The sequence below is a fragment of the Cervus canadensis genome, chromosome X, assembly GCF_019320065.1.
Source record: "Cervus canadensis isolate Bull #8, Minnesota chromosome X, ASM1932006v1, whole genome shotgun sequence".
NCBI classification, from domain to species: domain Eukaryota; kingdom Metazoa; phylum Chordata; class Mammalia; order Artiodactyla; family Cervidae; genus Cervus; species Cervus canadensis.
In genome coordinates this window covers 37109189-37131396 of record NC_057419.1, presented here as the reverse complement: position 1 = coordinate 37131396, position 22208 = coordinate 37109189, and the positions used below count along the sequence as shown (strand labels likewise).

Here is a 22208-nt window from a genome sequence, read left to right as displayed (position 1 = left end):
TTATGAGCACAAACTCTGGCACCAGGCAACCTGTGTTACTAGCTATGACTTTGGACAAAAGACCTAACTTTTCAGTATCTCAGTTTCTTCATCTGTAAAATGGGGGCTATAATAGTACCTGCCTTACAGGGTTCACAACAACCCTGCAAGATTAAACTTGCAAAGTGCCTAGACCAATGTCTGGGACATGGTAAGGAGCTATATTTATAAATGCTGTTTTTGTTGTTGTTCAGTCACTAAGTCACGTCCAACTCTTTGTGACCCCATGGACTGCAGCATACCAGGCCTCCCTGTCTCTCATCATCTCACGGAGTTTGCCCAAGTTTGTGTCCATTGAATTGGTGATGCCATCCACCTATCTCATCCTCTGCCACCCTCTTCTCCTTTTGCCTGGTGTAACATTTATAAATGTTAACAACTGTTATTGTTGGAAATAATGGAGCCTAGGGCTTCTGTCTGCTCCTTCAGCATGACAGTGATTCTAAGTAAAAAACAGGGTCATAAAGTTTCTATGATTTGATAAGTAAAAAAAAAAGGGTACAAAATTGTATCTTTACTGTTATTGTACTTATGTAAAACTGTGTATGCTCATGAACAGGGTAAAATCATGGGTGATTTCTTTCTCTAATCACAAACATTTGCATGTGGTTAAATATATCTTTGGAATCAAAATATTAAATAAATCTGATTAGACAAGAAAAATGTATTGCATCATAGATAACCAATGGGTGGAGTTGAAGAAAAGACTTCTCTAGAGCACTCAAGATATAGGACTGCCATATGTTGTCCCTGTCTCCATTCAGGTACAGGAGGGCAAAACTCAAAGTCCCTCAAGGTTAAAATTGAAGAGATGTGAGCCAGAGTCTGGTCCAACTAAAGAACCTCAATAATGGCACCAAAGATGGCTGGGAGGTGGGCATGAGGGCTGGACAGTGAACTCATCCTCAGAAAGGGAGAAACATTCCAGCTGAGACTCAGCATGGTCTTGGAAGCTCAGACCTTGCTGATTTCTTGGAAAAGTCTGAATATTTGGTGAGAGCTTCAACTAGATCTCCATCTCTAAAGGAATAAGTCCAGCTAGCTGGCTATATCCCCATCTTTCCACCTACATATATATTTAGGTACCAGGGGACTCCTGATTAGACTGTAAAATCCTGGCATAAGGTCAAAATAGCTGACTTTAGGATCAAGGTCTAGGTCAGATTACTGGGGTAGGTAGGTAGTAAGTTTGAAACTTCAGGCACATATGCTACTCTCAGCTCTACTTTCCTCTTTTAAACTCTGCTACTTAGAACAACAACTCTCCAGTTAGAGTTTACTAAGATCTCTACAAGCAGTATTTCTTTGTACCTTGGTAACCGTTTACTTTTAAATGGTAGCATATCTGTTGATACATGGTCACTATGGAATCTACTAAGACATACTAGAATTTCTGCAGTTTATCAATTAGCTACCATGATCTTGGGCTTCCCTCGTGGCTCAAAGGTAAAGAATCCGTAAGAGACACAGTTGATCCCTGGGTTGGGAAGATCCCCTGAAGAAGGAAAGGGCAACCCACTCCAGAATTCTTGCCTGGAGAATCTCATGGACAGAGTGGCCTGGCACAAAATGGCCGAAAATAGTCAGATAAGACTTAGTCACTAAGCAACAACAACCCTGATCTCATCTTGTGGCCTTTGTTTTGACACTTGAGTATGATATTGTGGTACACTTCTGACTTACCAAGGTTCTTTTTCATGTATATAACAGCTTTATTGTGACATAATGCATGCATTTACCGTACAGTTCACACATTTTAAAATGTACAATTATGCGGGTTTTAGTATGTTTAGAGTTGTGCGACTGAACAACAAGAACAAGAGTTCTGCAGCGATCACCCCAATCTTGGAACATCTTCAATACCCTGAAAGAAACCTTAAACCCCCTTCCCAGCCCTAGATAACCACTAATCTACTTACTATCTCTATGGATTTGCCTATTCTGGGCATGCCATGTAAATAGAATCATTCATGATGTGGCCTTTTCTGTCTGGCTTCTTTGGTGTGGCATAATGTTTTCAAGGTTTATTGATGTTGTCGTATGTCTCATTACTTCTTTCCCTTTTATGACTGGATCAGTTCAGTTCAATTCAGTTACTCAGTTCTGTCCAACTCTTTGTGACCTCATGGACTGCAACATGCCAGGTTTCCCTGTCCTTCACCATCTCTCGAAGTTTGCTCAAACTCATATCCTTTGAGTCGGTGATGCCATCCAACCATCTTGTCCTCTGTCGTCCCCATCTCTTCCTGCCTTCCATCTTTCCCAGCATCAGGATCTTTTCCAATGAGTCAGCTCTTCTCATCAGGTGGCCTAAGTATTGGCGTTTCAGCTTCAGCATCAGTCCTTCCAATGAATATTTAGGGTTGATTCCCTTTAGGATTAACTGGCTTAATCTCCTTGTTGTCCAAGGGACTCTCAAGAGTCTTCTCCAACACCACAGTTCAAAAGCATCAATTCTTCAGTGCTCAGTCTTCTTTTTGGTCCAACTCTCACATCTGTACATGACTACTGGAAAAACCATAGCCTTGGCTATATGGACTTTTGTCAGCAAAGTAATGTCTCTGCTTTTTAATGCGCTGTTTAGGTTTGTCACAGCTTTTCTTCCAAGGAGCAAGCATCTTTTAATTTCATGGCTGCAGTCACCATCTGCAGTGATTTTGGAGCCCAAAATAATAAAGTCTCTTACTGTTTCCTTCGTTTCCCCATCTATTTGCCATGAAGTGATGGGATCGGATGCCATGAGCTTAGTTTTTTGAATGTTGAGTTTTAATCCAGCTTTTTCACTCTCCTCTTTCACCTTCATCAAGAAGCTTTTTAGTTCCTCTTTGCTTTCTGCCATAAGAGTGGTGTCATCTGCATATCTGAGGTTATTGATATTTCTCCTGGCAATCTTGATTCCAGCTTGTGCTTCATCCAGCCCAACATTTCACATGATGTGCTCTACATATAAGCTAAATAAGCAGGGTGACAATATACAGCCTTGACAACAACAACTAGTCTGTTGTTTCATGTCCAGTTCTAACTGTTGATTCTTGACCTATATACAGGTTTCTCAGGAGGCAGGTAAGGTAGTCTGGTATTCCCATCTCTTTAAGAATTTTCTACAGTTTGCAATCCACACAGTCAAAGGCTTTAGGATACAACTGGATAGCATTCCATTGTATGGCTACACCATATTTTGTTTATTTTTTTATCTATTCGTCAGCTGATGCACATAGGTTGCTTCCTCTTTTGGCTATTGTAAACAATGTGGCTATAAATATTCATTTACAAGTTTTTGTGTGGATGTGTATTTTCATTTCACTCGGGTGTATGCCTAGTAATGGAAATACTGAATTGTATGACGACCCCATATTTAACATTTTGAGGGACTGACCATTTTCCAAAGCAGCTGCACTATGTTACATTCCCACCAGCAATGTGTAAGAGTACCAATTTTTTCACATCCTCATAAACATTTGTCTGACTTTTTGATTCTAGCCATCCTAGTGGGTGTGGAGTGGGATCTCACTGTGTTTTTTATCTGTATTCTCCTAATGACTAATGATATTGAACATCTTTTATGTGCTCATTGGCCATTTGTATATCTTGGAGAAATGTCTATTCAGATCTTTTACCCATTTTTGAATTCAGTTATTTGTCTTTTTATTACTGATTTGTAAGAGAAGTTTATATATTCTGGATACAAGTCTTTATTAGATACATGATCTGCAAATATTTTCTAGCATTCTGGAAGCTATTTACTTTTATGTATTTATTTATTTATTTTTGTCTGCCTTAGGTGTTTGTTGCAGTGCATGGGCTTTCTCCAGCTGTGGCAAGTGGGGGCTGCTCTTTAATTGTGGTGTGTGGGCTTCTCGTGGTGGTGGGTTCTCTTTGTTGTGGAGCACAGGCTCTAGAGTGTGCAGGCTTTAGTAGTTGTGGCACATGGGCTCAGTAGTTGTGGGGCACAGACTTAGCTGCCTTGTGGTATGTGGGATCTTCCTGGGCCAGGGATGGAACCTGTGTCCCCTGTATTGGCAAGTGGATTCTTAACCACTGGATGGCCAGAGAACTCCAGGCTTTTTTACTTGCTCAATGGCATTATTTATAACACAATTTTTAAAAAATTTTAATAAATTCCAGTTTATCTATTTTTTTGTTATTTGTGCAATGTGTCACAACTAAGCAACTGTTGTGTAACCCAAGGTCTTAAAAATTTACGTCTATTTTTCCTTCTCAGTTTTATAGTTTTAGTTGTTATGTGTAAGTCTTTTATCTAATTTGAGTTTAATTTTGTGTAAGTGTAAGAAAGAATTCCCAAGTTCATGCTTCTACATGTGGAGATCCAGTTGTCCTAATACCACTTGTTGAAGACTGTTCTTTCCCCATTGAATGAATTTGGCACCCTTGTCAAAAATCATTGGTCATGAGTATGAGTTTATTTCTGGATTCTCAATTCTGTTCCATTGATCTATATGCTACCCTTACACTAGTAGCACATTATTTTAATTACTGTGCATGTGTGCTCAGTTGTATCCGACTTTTTGCCACCCCATGGACTGTAGCCCACCAGGGTCCTCTGTCCGTGAAATTCTGCAGGCAAGAATACTGGGGTGGGTTGCCATTTCCTACTCCCAGGAGCTTTGCGTAGAGTTTTGAAATTGGTGGGAAGTGTGAGTCCTCCAACTTTGTTCTTTTTTAAGTTTGTTTGGGTCCCTGGAATTTCCATATGAATTTTAACCTCAGCCTGTCAATTTCTACAAGGAATTCAACTGGACTTCTATCCAAATTGCATTCAATCTGTAGATCATTTTGGAGAGTATTGATGTCTTAACAATGTTTAGTATTTGGTCTTTCCATCTGTTTCAGTCTTCTTTTTTTTGTAAGTTTTCAGTGTACAAGTCTGGCACCGCTTTTGTTTAATTTTTTCTAAGTGTTTTATTCTTTTGATGATATTGTAAAAGGAGTTATTTTCTTAATTTTACTTCAGATTGTTCATTACATGTATATAACAATACAATTTTATATTGATTTCATATCCTACAACTTTGTTGAACTCATCCATTACTTTGAATAGTTTTTAGTGGATTCCTTAGAATGTCTATATACAGGATCATGTCATCTGTCCTTCTTCCTTTCCAGTCTTTCCAGTGCCTTTTATTTCTTTTTCCTATCAAATTGCTCTGGCTAGAACCTCCAGTACAATGTTGAGCAGAAGTGGTGAGAGAGCATACCCTTGTCCATTCCTGGTCTTGAGGGAAAACTTCTAGCATTTCACTATTTTGATGTTCTTGTGGGTTTTTCACAGATGCCCTTTGTCAACTTGGAAAACTTTCTTTCTATTTCTATTGGTTGAGAGTATTTTTTTTATCATGAAAGGGTGTTGGATTTTGTCAAATCCTTTCTCTGTGTCTTTTGAAATAATTATGTTTTTGCTTTTTATTCTATTGATATGCTGCATTTCATAAAATGATTTTCAAACGTTACAACAACTGTGCATTCCTGGGATAAATCCTACTTGGCCATGATGTGTGGTCCTTTTTTTAATTTATTTATTTTTAATTGAAGGATAATTGCTTTACAATATTCTGTTGGTTTCTGCCATATGTCAACATAAATCAGCCATAGATATACATATGTCCCCTCCCTCTTCAATCTCCCTCCCACTTCCCACCCACCCCACCCCTCTAGGTTGTCACAGAGCCCCAGGTTGAGTTCCCTGAGTCACACAGCAAATTCCCACTGGCTATCTATTTTACATATGGTAATGTGTATGTTGCTGGATTTGGTTTGCTCATATCTTGTTGAGGATTTTTGTGTCCATAATAATAAGAGATATCAGCCTGTAGCTTTTTTGTTATGTTTTGTGTCTATTTTTGTTACCAGGATAATACTGGCCTCATAGAATGAGTTGAGAAGTATTACCTCGTCTTCTACATTTTGAAAGAGTTTTTTTAAGAATTGACATTAATTCTTATTTAATTATTTGGTAGAATTCATCAAAGAAGCCATCTGTGTCTGGGCTTTTCTTCATGGGTAGTTTTGATTATTAATTCAATCTCTTTACTTACAACAGATTTATTTGGAGTTTTTGTTTCTTCTTTGTGTCTTTTCAATAGTTTGTGTCTTTCTAAGAATTTATGCATTTCCTCTAACTTGTATAATTTATTGTCATACAATTGTTCATAGTATTCTTTTATAATCTTTTTTATTTCTATAAGGTGGATTGTAATGTCCCCTTTTTAATTTCTGATTTAAGTAATTGGGATCGTCTCACTTTTATTCTTGGTCAATCTAGCTAATCAAAGTTCTTTTGAATTCTCATTTGATCCTCAGTTTCTTTCTGCCTATGTTTGGGAGACTTGGCCAACCTAAGAACATACATATATTTCTTTTATAGTCAAAAGAATAAGTCTTCTTCACCTTCCAGCACATGAAGCTCTCAATCTAAACCCCCGAAGCATACTATCCTGTTCCCTTGGCTAACTGAGGCAGATTCATTGTGAACCAGCCTCTTTATTAGCCCCTGGCTATAGTTCATAAGACTGTCACAATCTCAACCACTCATTTTAGAAATTAAGCTGAAGTCCTTTTAGCACACTGGCCATAAGCCAAGTATTGCTAATTTCTGAATAAATATGGGGACCTGGGGAAGAGCAGAAGGCAGCAGACCCTGGCTAGCTAGAAGCCCCAAGCAAAGCATTGTGAGTAAACCTGAGGCCTGGTCTTGATAAACAGTGCTCTTTGAGTCTTGAATGGGAACAGAGGCAAGTTAGAAAGGCCAGAGACCTACTGCTGTTCTGACCATTTGTCTCCTTAGCCATGGCACCCAGACTATGCTGCCCTGGTTGGCAGGAATTCAGCTGACAGGTGGCAAAGTCAGGAAGTCAGGAAAAAGCATTTGGTGTTTTGGGAAAGTGCCAATTTTGACTGGTGGTCTGGGGTGCATAGCACAGTTGGTGATCTTTCCCCTCTCTGCAAGCCTGAAGTCTGGCTGGGGTGTTGGGGGTTGAAGCATCTATTATCTCAGAAAATGTCTTTGAGCCAATAAAATGTTCGCTTAAAGATTATTTCCAGACTAATAGGAAATCTGTATGTGCAAGCAAGTCCAAATTTTAAAAGGGAGCAAAACCCACTGAGATTTCACTGGAAAGGAAGTGGCAACAAATCAACTCTTAGGGATGAGTATGTGGTGAGCTTGAAACTCAAACCAAGTGTGACAGCCTCAGCCCCACCCTGGGCTGCTGACTCAGGACCAAGAGGAAGAAGGAGCTGCCAGACCATGATTTCTGTAAACAGTTCTTGAAAGAGAAACCACACACTTGTCTTTCTGCCAGCCCCCCAGCTTCTCCTTAGAGCTTCAAATGCAGCTATTGTCTTTTCTGTGACACCGTAGGGCAGGGCTTCTCAACTTGAGCTCTGTGGACCTCCAAGCAGTGTGTGGAAAGAATTTAGGGAGTCTATGAACTTGGATGGGAAAACTATTTGATCCTTTTCCACTAATCTCTAACAGAAATTTAGCATTTCCTCAAATTGGGAATGTAGGCAGCAAGCCATAATAGTATTAACAGTATCTGTGACTTTATCTGTGATCAAAATCACAAATATTTTCATATCAGATTAGAGTTATTGTATCTCCGAAAAGTTATTTATGCTCATCATCACTTCAAAACCTCTATTCTATAGACTTGCCACTCAGTCTTGTAACTTAATGCATTATTAAAGTAATATAACTAGATCACAATTTCTTAAAAGTATTTCTTATAACCATTTCAATATGATTCATTTCCTTTGTAATTCTACACATTATATTTTATGCATCTGAAAACCATATTCTGAGGCGTCCAGAGGTTTGACCAAACTGCTAGAGGGACCGATGACCAAAAAGAGACTGAGACCCTTGCCCTATATCTTGGTGCTCTCCTGCTCCACTGGCTTCATTTCTGATCCACAAAACTTTCCTTATCTTACTGGAGGGCTCGAAAACACTTGTGTGCTAGTGCTGTGACATTAAGCAAATTCAAATTTCCCTGCTGCTTCTTAATCTGCAAAGTGGGGAATAATAACACTACCAACTTACCTACTTTTATAGGGTTTGTGCAATGACTCAATGAGTTAATAGCACTTAGTCCCCAACAAATAGTAACTGCTCATAAGTATTAGTTATTTTTATTATTTTTGTTCATATTGATGATCTCACTAATATATATCTCCTAATATATATATATATATATATATACATATATACTATTGCTATCTCTGTTTTTAGAAAAAGGAAACTGGAGCTTAGAGAGGTGAAATGACTGACCCAAGGATACACACAAGGAAATGGTAGAGCCAGAGTTCAAAGCCAGGTCTGTGTGACTCTCAAGGCCAGCAGAGGTCTCTCTTCAGCACATGGCTGATTAGAAGCAACTGCCTGTCTCCCCCAAACAGATGGGGACCATCAAGGGGGTAGTCATTTGGGGATGAACAACAAGCTCTGCACACTCCTGAGTTCTCTTCCCAACTTATTCCTACTGTCCATACCTCCAGCTTGATGGAGGGAAGAGGGTGCTTCCAGCTCCACTTGCATACCATCAGCCCGCAGCCAGATCTCAGGAGGCCAGTCCTCCCATCCTCCCAAAGTCTACTGCCAGTGCAGCGCCTACATGTGAAGGGGACAAATGAATACCAAGCTCATTTAGGGTCATGAACCAGCCTCTACTCAAGCCTTACAGAGCACTGGAGTTGGGGCAAGGGGACCGACTGGGGACTCAGAAATGGATGAGCTTGTCTGGGCAGTGAAAGCAGCATCGAGAAGGAAGTGGTCTGGGAGCAGAGGAGATCGCCAGTTGGAGTGGGGCCAGGAGTGCTTATGAATTTTTAAGGCAGAGGCAATAGGGCATGCAAAGGGCTAGAGGCATAAAAGAGTCTGGTATGTAAGGAAAGAAGAAAGTAATTCAGAATGTCTGGGGTTTGGATTGAATGGAAGAGGGAAGAAGGTTGGCATGGGCAGATGAGATGGTAGTTTATTTATAACCAGATAGTGAGGAAGGCTGCAGCCATGAAATTAAAAGATGTTTTGCTCCTTGGAAGAAAAGTTATGACCAACCTAGACAGCATATAAAAAGCAGAGACATTCATTACTTTGCCTACAAAGGTCCGTATAGTCAAAGCTATGGTTTTTCCAATAGTCATATATGATGTGAGAGTTGGATGATAAAGAAGGCTAAGTGCCAAAGAATTGATGCTTTTGAGCTGTGGTGTTGGAGAAGACTCTTGAGAGTCTCTTGGACTACAAGGAGATCAAACCAGTCAATCCTAAAGGAAATCAGTCCCGAATATTCATTGGAAGGACTGATGCTGAAGCTGAAACTCCAATACTTTGGCCACCTGATGTGAAGAGCTGACTCACTGGAAAAGATCCTGATCCTGGGAAAGATTGAAGGCGGGCAGAGAAGGGGATGACAGAAGATGAGATGGTTGGATAACATCACCGACTCAATGGACATGAGTTTGAGTAAACTCCAGGAGTTGGTGATGGACAGGGAGGCCTGGTGTGCTGCAGTCCATGGGGTTGTGAAGAGTCGGACATGACTGAATGACTGAACTGAACTGAGTGAGGAAGATCAGAACCTGGTCCACAAGTCTTCCAATAGAGGAAGGAGAGCCGTTAAAGGGTTTGTATATAGCAGCAACAGGACCAGATTTGCCTGTTCAAAGAACCATGCCCACCCACCCCACAACCAAGCTGCAGAAAGTGGATTGATTAGAAGGGGTAGAGACTAGAGGCTGGTTAGACCAACAGGTGGCGCTACTATAAAGAACCCGCCTGCCAATGCAGGAGACAAAAGAGACTACTGTTTGATCCCTGGGTCGGGAATATCCTCTGGAGAAGGAAACGGCAACCCACTCCAGTATTCTTGCCTGGAGAATCCCATGGACAGAGGAGCCTGGTAAGCTATTGTCCATGGAGTTGTAAAAGAGTCGGACACGACGGAGCAACTAAACAACAACAAACAAGACCAACAAGGAAGCTAATTAAGTAGTCGGCGGAGAGATGAGGCGGGGCTAAACTGGGAGGGGAGGAGTCTGGAACTTCTGACATTCCCTCTGGCTCTGCCTCTGCTCTAAGTGGTGAGGAGGAGGTGGGACCAGGACCACAATTGCTGGGGGCACTTGCCCTCCTCGAATTTCGAGTTTCGTTGTGTTTGGAAAGTCTTCTTCAGGCCAGAAGACAATTGCCATGAATTCACAGGCTAACACCTCTAAGAGCAGAATAAACAGCCAGGGCCCTACTTTCTGGCCCTGCCCTCCTAGGAGAGTAACTGAGGTGAGGGGCCCCAGCTCTACCCCTCTGCGTGGCAGGCAGGAAGGAGAGAGGGGCCTCGAAGAGCAGGTCAGAGCCTGCCCTCAGTCAAAGGAAATATCCACCCTCCTAGGCCTTTCAGAGACTGTTTTCTTCCAAGTAGGTCCCACTGTTACCAGGGCAACGAAGAACCCTGGGCTTTGTGTTTCTGTCTGTGGAGTCCCTGGGGAGAAGTGATCTGTGGAGCTTTCCCTAGTCTAGGCAGGAAGCAGGAAGTGCTAGCCGGAGGTGGAGCCCCTACTCCCATTTAGAGATAATCTCTTGCCTTGTTAATGCCTTTCTCCATCCCCTGGGAGGGGCCAAGGCCCCAGGGAAGTCAGTTCTGGCAGCCTAGGCTCTGGTGGACCTGGTTTCTCAAGGCCAGGCCCATCTTATGGCACACCTTTCTCAGGAAGTGCAATCTGAGCAAGTGTCCTGGAGGGGGACGCTCACACCAGGCCATGCTACATGCTGGGGGATCACTGCACAAATATTTCTTGATCCCATACTATATGCTAGTGCAGGATCTCCAGGCTGGCTTCCGCTCTGGGGAGCTCTGTGGGAAGGCTCAGAACCAAACTGGCCACTAAATGTCACCTGAGCTGGTTGGTCCCCAAGGCTCTTTTCTGCACTGGGCTGGGCTAGTCATTAGAATTGCCTAGGGAGCTTTTTAGAAATACAAATTCCTGGAGATTCTGATTCCACCAGTGTAGGTGTGAGTGGAGGGTGGAGGCTAAGAGTTCTGGATGTCTAATTGCTAGACCTCACAGTTGAACTCTGCAGTTGGAGCAAGTGACCTTAAGCTTCCTCTTCTGGGCTTTTGTTCTATTTCCTTGTTTGGGGCATGCAAATGGACTTCTGTGAGATACAACCTGGTCACTTCCATTGGGCAGCCAGGATCCCAGGTAGGGCCTTCCATCTCCTGAGTCCTGCATGCACTCTGTTGCAGCAGCCCTGGAAGGTATTAGCATTTCTGGCCCCCATGGCACTCTGCTGATTCATCCTGAGCCCTCACCACCTCAGGCCCCCATCAACTTTCAGATTTTTTTCACACCTTTCTTCTCATCCACATCTTCCCCACTCAGGCTTCTGCAGATGGTTTTGTGAACTTAACTGCAAGATCTCACAGGTGTACCTAGTAAAGGTCATGTCAGCACATCCTTCTAAGTTAGATTGGGAGGGGGTGGCTCCTCATTCCATTTTGGAGGGGGTCCTCTAGTCCTCTAACTTAATACCATCTGCTAATGCCCTTGGCAGCCTACCTCTAGTTCTCCATCCAGCAGCCCATGTATTCACTCACTTCTTTGTTTATGTACTAACCTAGGGTTGTGGTCCTACTGTGTGGATCACGAAATGCTAATACCTGTGCTGGATAGCTGTGTGCTGGGCCCAGGGGACTATATGGATGAGGAAGCTATGTCCTAAGCAGGATTGGGAGTCACACAGGGTCCCAAATCCAGTCAGTGGTGTGACCAGACTGGAATAGGGGGCTCTTTTTCCTATACTCACAGGGCTCCGCACTGCAAGGGTTGGCAAGGCTGAGCCTGCTCTTACTTGCCCCCACCTCCTTTGACAGGCCATCACAGATGCAATCTGAGATCACCTAGCTCTCCCTGAAATGGCATGAGAAACTCCATTGGGTGCTGGAGACTTTATCTCATCCCCTGAAGCAGAAAGGGGAGCTCCAGTACTCCCTGATGCTGCTCATGGCCCCACAGCCTTGTCCCTCCCCCAAAGGGGCAGTTGTCAGCCGCACACTCATGCATACTCATCTCCATAAACTCAGCCCTGCCACTGGCCTGCCTTGCTCTTCAGGCCCTTCCTTGAAGGACAGAACTGGCTGGCTCTGGAGCTTCCAGAGATCGGGCACCTGGTTGCTTTGGCAAGGACCCAGAATCCGGTCAGGTTGAGGCTTGAGCGTGACAGGGGGCTTTCTTGGGAAAAGGCTTGGAGTATCAGAGTTGAGAGAGTATAGATCTGGGAGTCACAAAGACCCGAGTCCACCATGCAACCTAGTATCTCTGAAATTCAGGTCCCTCAGTTCTATAAGACACCATTACCTTCTTCACTGAGTGTGGGAATGAAATGTGAAAGTGCCTGGCACACGGTCAGAAACAAGCGTTTCCTCCATCTTTTCTCCCTCCCTCCCTTTGTTCCTTCCCCATAAAGAGGCAAAGCAAGCACACATCTGATGCCAGGCTTTGTTTCTCACAGCATGTCTGTACGGTGGTGGGCAGGACAGGATAGACCCTGTTGGAGGGCCAGTGGAGGGAGGTGGAGAGGGGTGAAGCATCCCTAGAGCTGGGGAATGGGCAGCTGTGGTGCTATGATAGTGCCACTTAGTAGCTGTAAACCTTGGGCCAGGCTTTCTCCTCTCTAAGCCTCAGTTTTCCTCGTCTATAAGAGGAGAGTGAGATGAATGAGATAATGGGTGTGAAGTGCCTGGCAGAGCCACTGCTAGGGACTCCAGAAGCGTTCTCACCCACTGTCCCAGGTGAGAAAAATTCAGCTCATGGCTGGGAAACTTGAGCAAATCCCAGAATGGGATTCAGTTTCTTCTGACCCCACAGTCTGTGAGGAGCAGTGAATTCTTGCTGGACAGTGTCTGCGTGGACTTGCTCCAAGAGTGTATTTAAAAATCTTCACCAGCTTTCTCATTGATGTCCCATAGCTCCATCTAGTGCCAAAAAGTGGAAGGGCCTTCCCTCCTTCCCCTCTCCCTCCCTCCAAAGTCGTGTTGCGCCGTCTGTTGTGTTTGGAGGCCAGGGGGACTGCAGTGTTACAGGATGGTAAGGCTGGTCACTCATATCTTTATATTAGTGGAGAACTAATGCTGTTTTTTAAGATGCCTAGTCCCTCCACTTCCCTCCTGACAGCTTCTGCCATTCACAGATTCAGTAGGCTGGAGCCCTTAGTTTGAAGGACTTCAAGGCTTCAGGCTAGGGCTGATCCAGGCAAAGTGTCTGGGAAGTACCTAATGCCTCCTAGGTGGTCTTCTGCACTTGCTCAATAACCCAGAGAAACACAGTCTTTACACACCCTTTATCCTTTTATTGAGGAGAAAGCTTTAGCATACAGAACAATTTCTCATCTTCACAACACAGTAATACAACAGTAACACAATAACACATTGGTTTCAATTTCTCCCCGGGTCTCTGGGAATCCCTGGGCTGCCCTCAAACCCTTGCATGCATACCCCCACCCCCACCCACCCCTCTTTAAACCCAAGAAATAGCCCAAAGCCCATAGTTCCTCTTACAGCTCTTGTGGCTGTTAGATCACAACATTGAAGATCTGGGAAAGGAGGGGAAGAGGGTCAAAGGGGAGCCCAAGCCCCCTTGCCACCAGAGGGCCATAAACCAGCTCACTGCTCATCTGCTCTTTCCACGGCCGAGGCTAAATGGGCTCAGGATGAAAAGCACCATGGGAACAGGCAGGGCCTGTGATGAGGGGTCCCTGTAAGTGTGGGTGCAAGGCACCTGTCCTTTGGACTTCTCTGACAGGGACATGGGCAGCAGGGCCAGCATGTTGGCCATCAGCAAACAGAGTCCACAGCCTTGAAGAATGGCAGGCCTCCTTCTGGAACTCTCTCCTGAGAAAATAGCTGAAAAACAGACAAAATTTTCTTTACAAGGTTATTTACTTTTGAACTGGTGGGGATGGGGAAAACCAGGCAATTGATGTGTCCAACACATTAGGAGAAAGCTCAAATAAGTTATTCAGTCTGCGTGACTGCATAGGTGGCAGCCATTTTAAATCCTGCTGATCAAGAGCTCGCAGATCTCAGCTTTGAAAAGACATGGCAAGAACACACTAGAAAGAAAGGCAGCAAAGTGTTAAGAGTGTGGCTCATCTGTGTGGTGGGATTCTGAATGTGGCTTTTGGATCCCCATCATTTTCTCTATTTGCCAAATTTTCTATAATGATTATGTATTACTTTTCTCTTTGGAGGAGGGAGTAGCCTTTTTAAAAGATAGCAACAGGTTATAGGAACCTGGCTCCACCAATCCCCAGGCTGAGAAATGTGTGAGCAACAGAAGTACTTCTTACCTCCCACTGATGAATAGAGACCTCACCGGAAACCAGTCGGAGGACTGGGTTTCTCTGTGACTCCTCTTCCTCCTGCTTCTTTTTCTTGCCTCTGAGCTCAAAATCCTAAGGCTGGGCTGAGGTTATCTGTCAGACTCCAGTGAGGAACAGAGGTTTAATTTACTATGTTTTCTTCCCTCTGGCCACAGATACTTTGGCTGCACTTGCCCAGCTACCAGGCCCTGTGCAGGAAGCCCAGTGTGGAGGGCAGTTCAGGCCATCAGTGGATCTGGCTGTCATTCTGTGGCCAGAGTAACATAGTATGTACTTTTCACTGCAGAACCATGTCTTCTGGACCCAAAGCCAGCAGCAGGTCTCTGTGAAGGCCCCTAGGTTAGGACCCAGAAGCTCCAGGAATTACTAGGAGGCAGTCAACCTCTTAAACCTCACCATCTGCTCAATGCCCAGCATCAGACTATGGCTTGCCCCTCATGTGAGAGACATGAGGTCATCCCGGTTGCAAAGCTGCAGGAGGCACAGTCTCTGTAGAGAGAACCTTCCTCTCTCCTCTCAGAACTAAGGAGTCCTTCACGTTGGAGTTGAAGAGCAGGCTTTGGACCTCTCTCTCTCTGGCATTCTGGGAAGGAAAGGCCAATTAAGCCACCTCTGGAACCCCAAGGATGGCAAATCTTCTGTCAAGACCTATGGCTGGAGACTGCAGTCCAAGGCCTGGCCAGGGGAGGAGACCACCATCCCTAAGGAAAGAGTCACTCCTTACAAGGTCAAATTGAGTTGTTGCTGCTGCTTTCTCCGCCTCCTCCTCCCTGACCTAACTGCCTACCCTTTAGGCAACGTCAGGGAAAGGAGTAGGGCATGGAATATTGGGCTGTGTCCACTAGGGATGCCCAGGAGAGCAGTGAAGTAAGACGAAAGGGTCCCAGATCTGGTGAGCTCTAAGGCCCTAAGCCCATGGTCTGTGGGAAGGTGGGACCAGCTTGCTCAGTCAGTTGAAGACAGGTCTCAGCTGGGTGATCCATTGGACATGTGGCTTTGCATTCCCTCACTGGGCTAATTGGAGGGGACTCTTCAGGGCCCTCCTACTGAAGGGGTGACCTGAAGCAAGTGTAGGCTTCCAGGCACGTTTCTTGGTAGCATCCTGCTGTCCACCAATTATACCTAGTAAGTGACTTCAGTGGTTTTAGAAGTTCAGTGGAGCCTGTCCCGGGCAGAGCAGTGAGCCATTGGGTGAAGTCCAGGTTAGCCAGCCAGAGGATTAAACCATAGAACACAGTGTGAATTAACACAGGAGAGGTGAGGGCTTAAAACAACTAGAGGGGAAATACAAGAGGGTGACCAGTTCATTTATGGGAACAGGCCCAGAAACCTGCTCTCTAGATCCTGGCAGGTATGAGCAGAGTGCACACTGAGAGGACAGCTATCACTACGCCCTCCTTTCCCGAGTGTCACTCCCCAGTCACGGTCACAGGATGGTCTGGAGTCCTCCAGGTCTTCTTCAGGTTCTGCAGGTCTGGAACTCCCTTAAGTACTGGTCAGTGAATGAGGCAGGTGTGGCAGCGAAAGCAGGGGCAGGGAACACAGTGGAAGGGTGTGTTGTGGGGGAGGGGGCAGCTCACTCCAGCTCTCACACGCGAATACGGCCCCGTGCAGCCCGGTGGCCCCCCTGCCTCGGAGTGAGGCGAAATAGCACTGGGGGACGGCGTCGGATTTGGCGTTGCCCCAGGCGACCTGCGCGGCGAATCAGTGGCGGTGAACTGTAGAATGGTGAATTGGTACCTGGAAGGCCCTCCAGAAGTGGGAGTCGATTCTGGTTCCTCCGTCTGCTGGGCTGTATGATGGGAGGCGACACATCTAGGAAGTTTTCATGATAGTAGCCAGAAGTCTGGGATGAAGCGTTGGCATAGGTGGGCTCCATCTCCATCAGCTCATCCAGGTCATCATCTTGGGTCTCATCCTCTGTCTCCTGCTCCTGCTCGGGCTCTTGCTCGGGCTCCTGCTCTGGTTCCTGACGGCCACCCTCATGTTCCTCTTCTTTCTTATCCTTACTCTGATCTTCCTCCTCCTTCTTCCTCTTCTTCCTCATCCCCTCCTCTTCCTCCTCTTCTTTCGCCTCCTCTTCTTCCGCCTCCTCTTCTTCCTCCTCCTCTCCGTCCTCCTCCCCTTTCTGTTTCAGCTCCTTCCTCATCTCTTCCTCACTCTTCCTCCTCTTCTCCTCCTCCTCCCCCCTGGTCTCTTGCTGGATTGCTCTCACGCGCCTCCGCTGGTCCTTGTTGAGAATCCTGCGCCTGCGTGCCTCTTCATCTTCATCCCCACTGTGGCACTCTTCTCCCTCTTCACCTTCGAGATTACGGTCTGCTGCAAAAGGGAAGAAGATATTGCGAACCCCAGGGAGTGGCATTGGCTTGGGGACACGCACTTTTCTTTCTATCTCCACACACTCGAGAATCAGCTCGTCCAGGTCGGCCATTTCAGTTGACCATAAGAGCTCCTTGCGGAAGAACTCTGATAAGCCTTTGAGGAACTGGTTTTGAAGGCGGCCGTCATCCCAAGACAAGAATTGAGCCAGGAACTGAAAAGCATCTGCATAGCTGCCCAGGGTACAGTCTCCCTGCTTGAGCTTGCGGATGGCTTTTTTTGCCACGCTTGGGGGAATGGGGCCACAGAATTGCTTACGGATTTCATCCAGGAAGCGCGGAAAGTTGGCATGCAGGGGGCTTCCTTCCTGGGTGACTGAGACGGCCCAGTCCTTGGCTTCACCAGCGAAAAAGGAGATCAGAAAGGCCACCCGCTCAGCTCCCCCGGGGAAATGATCCTCATGGTCGGCTATGAAAGTCTCTAGCTGCATCAAGAATTCAGCCAGGTAGACTGGGTCGCCCGAGAAGGGCTCTATCTCAGGCCGCTCCAGCGGCGGCAGAAGAGGCTGCGGGGGCAGCTCCTTGGCCGGGGGCGGGGGCAGCGCCGGCGGGGGTGGACTGGGCATCGGGGGTGGGTCGGTGGGTGCGCCGGAGGTGCCGCAATCCTGGATCACGCTAATCAACAGTTCGTCCGGGGCACACTCGGGCTCGGTGCGCGGGGGAGGCCAGCACAGGAAGGGCAGTTCTCCCTCAGGAGCAGCGTCGATCTCACTGAGCGGGAACTCAAAGTTCTCCTCAGAAAGGGCGGGCACCCCGGGGACCGGCCAGCGCATGTAGCTCGAGACATTGCCCCGCAAGGAATTGACCTCGGCCAGGGCTCTGCCGAGCTGAAGGCCCAGATTGGCGTTCTCCCCGCGAAGGGCATTTAATTCTTCTCGCAGGGCCACGTTCGCCATGCGGAGGCTATTGAGATTCCCGGCCGCCTCGGACATCAGGACTAGCCGGGGCCCTGGGGCTGCGGGCAGGGGTGGGATGGGGAGATAGGGCCGTGAGAGGAGCCGGGGGCCGCGGCGGGGCGCGCGGGGGGCCGAGCCACACCCACTGGAGCGAGCTCGGAGGGCCTGGCGGCTCCGCCCGGGGCGCGTTACCTCGTCCCGGGGATCGCAAAGGACGGGCGGCGGCGGGAGCCGGGAGGCGCCGGGCGGAGGAGGCGGGCGGCGAGGCAGCGAGGCGGCAATCGGGCGGGCGGAGGCAGGCGGCGAGGTAGGGAACTGACTGCGGCACGATCTGTCGAGGAAAAATCTTGCGGCTGGCGCGTCCCCGCCTTTTAAGCGCGGCCCGCGCCACCACCCCCCACCCCCGGCAGGGGCGGGTCTTAGGGAACCGCGGGAGCCCACTGGCCGCTGCGTGCCGCCCCCCTCAAGCCCCCCCGCCCCCCCGCTCGGCGGCGCCTCTCACTGCCTCTCTCCTTCCCTAGCTGCAGCTAACTCGGGTCGGGAAAATGCGACAGCGACTGCCCACTCGAGGTCGTCATGGCGACAGCCAGTGAACGTGTTCCTCTCCTCGGGCAGGCCCCCGAGTGTAGAGGAGCTGCTTCGCGAGGCGCAGCTCAATCTCCAGAGCCTGTTGCAAGGTACTGAGAGGGAGGGGGGCTGCGGCCAGAGGCCACGGGCCCAGCAGCAGCTAGAGGGAGGCGACGAAGAAAGGACAGGGACCCGCGAGAGAAAAAGAGAGAATAGTAGAAAACCTATTGAAAGACAAAAGACACACTTGCCATCTTTCACCGTCCAAACTACTGACTCCAAAAGACTCTAATTTTAAGGCTGTTTACACCCCTTGCTCCCCCCCTTCCTTTTTTTTCAGTTCACTTGTCTCGGGGAAAAGGGACAGAGCCATGAGTCAAGTCATTTACAAAGAGCACCAGATGAGAGACTCTGAAAATGTGGGTCCACATACCCTCAGGTCTTCTCTTGCCACATCACCCAAGCCTTTGGAATTCTGGCACCCAAACACAAAGGAGGCATCAACAGGGTCTCCCTCTCTGGGCTTCACACTCTCTGCTTTTGAAATAACCTTGTTCATGTGTCTCCTGGGTCACTCCTGCCTCACCAAGTAAGCCCAATACACAGCACTCAGACTTCATCTCATTCCCAATTCCCAGCTCAGTGTCTTTGAGGTATACTGATGAGCACCTTGTACACAAAGCTAGGTCCACACAACCAGAGAAACAGCCCAGTCATAACACCTGAGCAGTCAGACTGTGCACACCAGGTGAAGTGAGAAAACCCATACTTTGAAATCAGACAGAGCCAGAATCTGAGTTGAATCCCACACCTAACTAGCTGTGTGGCATTATGCATATTACCCAACCTCTCTGAGCTTCAGGTTAGTCAGTCATCTTCAAAACGGGGATTCCAGTTCCCCACATGGCAGAATTTTGTGAGAATTAAAAATAGGGTGTTCCTAAACCAACTAGCAACAGTATCTGGCAGGTGGATAAAATGATACTGATAAAATGCAACATCAACTCCTGATTCCTGTCCTTTGGAACACAGGCTGATCTAGACACAATGTTAAAAATAACGTAAAAGAGAAAAACAATGTGGTCCCTGATAGATCTTACAACATGAAAAACAAACACATTGACCAGTGGGATTTATCCAATGTAAGTGGCAAGAGGATTAAAACTCAATGCTATGAGAGAAACTCTTAGGGTGCTGCAAATATCTGGATGGAGATTACAAGGGGCATGCATATATCAGAATTCACTGAACTGCACACTGAAGATTTGTGTACTTTACTATAGGTAAATTCGATCTCAAGAAAAAAATACAAATAAAACCCCAGTGCTAGTTACAAGCTCCTTATACCCTCCAGGCACTCATTGTCCCACTCGAGGCTCTTTTCCAAGCATAGAAGCCCTTCCTCCCTCTTCCTCACTCCAATCCTTATACTTTCTTCCAAGTTCTATGCTTGCTGATTCCAAAAAGACCTTTAACACTAGTTCTGCACTTTGCATGATTCCCTCCCTAAGCACTCATACAAGGCCCTTTGTACCATCTAGCTCAAAAGGACTTGTATAGTTCTAACTGATTTTCCTTTCATTTGTTCATTTACTCATTCTTCTGCTAATCCCAGGTATATATTTTGTCCACCTAACCAGACTGGGCTTCTCAGTGTAAAGAATCACATCTCTTAGAACTCTCAGGTTTCTGGGAGCACCTGGCATAGGGCTGGATCCACAAGAGGGCATTTGTTGAGTGAACATTAAAAGCGAAAAGAGGTCTTACCAGCTGTCATTTATGCATTACCAACAAAGGCTAACTTTTATGGAGAAGAGAAAACTTTAGAGTGGCCACCCAATTGGACAACAGCCATGACCCCCACCTCCCTGCCAGGGCAGTGGCCAGCTTAGAGAAGCAAGATTCCAAGGGACACCGTGAACCTTGTGTTCTGATGAGAGGAGCTGCCATGCAGAAAGAGTCAGTGTGCTCTGTGTTACCACCATGGGCAGAATGAGGACAGGTGGGTGGAAACCTAGGGGGAGGTAGATTTCACCTCAAGATAAGGAAGAACTTTCCATATGCCTGACAGTCCCAACTGTCCTTGGATGGAATGAGCCACCTTGGGAGGAAGGCTGCTTCCCTTCTCTGCAGGCAGGTGTGTATGGAGGCTGAAGAAACACCTGGAAGGGCTGCTGAGGAGGAAACGGGAGCCCAGAATGAAACGTTGGACCAGGGAACCCTCGAGGCCCCTCCTGACTCCAAGTTTCTATGATTCAAGTCTCTGTCTGAATGTGCAAGCACTGTTGGTTCTTTAGCCTCACTTCCTTCATTCATTGAATCCATCACTTAAATAAAACCCGTTCAAATCTTCTGCATCCTTCTTATTCCCTGACAATGCCCCTCAACTTCTCTTTCTCCTCTGCCACTACCTCCACCTTCCCTCTCTTTCACCTTAGCCCCCCTGGAACTGACATTGCCCTCCACCATAGTGGGGCTAAGGTGCAGGGAACCAAACCCTCAGAGGCTGAGGTAAGAGTTCTTGGCATCCAAGGGAATGTTCAACATTGAAATTCCCAAGGCAAATTTCTCTGTGCTTCACACAGGTCATGTCCCTGGTAGGATTGCGTAAAAACCTAAAGAGCTGCAGGGCTTCAAAGAGAGGGCCTTGGAGCAAAGAGTGGCCAAAGACATCTGCATCCTGAGTCTCTTCCCTGAGTTGAACACTTATCATGGGGGGCCATGGAGACAAAGGCTTAGTCCCGGAACCAGCACAACTCAAATCCGTTGACTCTCTTTTCTCCTCGTAGGAAGTAGGCATTTTTCCATTCCTGAATCCAGAGGCTCAGACACTGGGAACTAACCTAAAGAAACAATGCGAGTCAGACCTGGCAGCTAGAGCAGGAGCCCCCAGCTTGTGGTCCTTCCCCAGCCCGGCGCTTGGCCGTGTCTCCCTAGAGTGTGTATCCACTGTGCTGTTTTTCAGAAGAATATGAGGAACAGTACTCGGAGGCCAGACTTCTGGGGCAGACCTTCCGCTCTGCTGATGAGGCCCCTGAGCCCACCCCCAGCCCAAGGCTCCAGTCTGCCAGGCGTCTGGAGTTTGTACTGATGGTGAGTTGCCTCTTCCCCCACTTGGGAGAGCCAGCATGCAGAGCTTGCCCCACGACCATTGATGGGGGACCTGAAACAACTTTCATTACCCACTGGAAGCTGCTACTTACCTCTGCTCACCAGTAGAGCCATCCCGAGGCCCCACTGAGGTGGGCCCTGCACAGCAGGCATCTGGCCTGGCAGCCTATCCAAAAGCTCTCCTGCCTCCCCGATGAAGCCTCTGACCACCCTGTCTAGACAGCCATCCTGTGGGCACAGCCCATCTCAAGTTGGAAGCACACCCTTCCCATCACCTTCTTTCCCAACAGCCCACAAAATGGCAGCTGAGCGAGGATGAGACTACCATGCAGGGTGTGAGGGCCCCTGAGGCCTCCCTGAGCCTGCCTACCACAGCCGACAAGCAAGCTGCCTGGAATAGCCCCTTTCCTCTGCCCATCCTAGAGGAGAAGCGGTGGCTTCAGTCTTGTCCCACACACTCTGACATCGTGCCCATCAACGTCTCCGGTAGAGTTGCTTAGCATCACCTCTGTTTGCTTCCCTCTATGCCAACTATAGATCATCCTGTCCAAATGCACTGGGTGCTGGGGGAGGGAGCAAGACTTTCTTTGCTACTGGCTCACCCTGCACTGTCAAGATCGTGGATCTCACCAGGGAATGGAGGCATGCTCTTTCTTCACTTTCTACTGGCCCTGCCACGCTAACTGAGACCATTTGATGGCAAAGGAAACTCTCTTACCAGAAAACTCTAAAACTTTATGAATTTGTGTACTCTTTGGAGCATTGTGGAAACTTAGAGTGTATGAGTTATGTTTGGTGTCAGAAGCTGGGTTTGGAGCACAC

General features: G+C 47.1%; 2 protein-coding genes across 15 annotated transcripts in view; one reads left to right on the top strand and one right to left on the bottom strand.

The window, feature by feature from the left end:
• NHSL2 (NHS like 2) overlaps window positions 1–22208 on the top strand; it is a 302146-nt gene that overhangs the window by 262789 nt on the left and 17149 nt on the right. For 7 of the 13 annotated variants that reach the window (XM_043459319.1, XM_043459320.1, XM_043459322.1 and 4 more), the window contains 3 exons: window positions 18230–18385; window positions 21241–21368; window positions 21677–21872. The exons of 5 other annotated variants lie outside the window; for them this stretch is intronic. In XM_043459319.1, the coding sequence (XP_043315254.1) occupies window positions 18230–18385; window positions 21241–21368; window positions 21677–21872 (480 nt within the window). The remainder of the gene's footprint in view (window positions 1–18229; window positions 18386–21240; window positions 21369–21676; window positions 21873–22208) is intronic. One more of the 13 variants, XM_043459326.1, reaches the window with a different exon arrangement.
• RTL5 (retrotransposon Gag like 5) lies at window positions 13382–18211 on the bottom strand. Of its 2 annotated transcripts, XM_043459333.1 has the most exons (2): window positions 16175–18210; window positions 13382–13955 (listed from the first exon to the last, which is right to left on the bottom strand). In XM_043459333.1, exons 1-2 carry the CDS (start codon window positions 17742–17744, stop codon window positions 13723–13725), a joined length of 1803 nt encoding a protein of 600 aa, XP_043315268.1. In that variant the 5' UTR covers window positions 17745–18210; the 3' UTR covers window positions 13382–13722. The 2 variants fall into 2 exon arrangements, with proteins under 2 accessions (XP_043315268.1, XP_043315269.1); XM_043459334.1 differs by lacking the exon at window positions 13382–13955 and having other exon boundaries at window positions 14403–18211.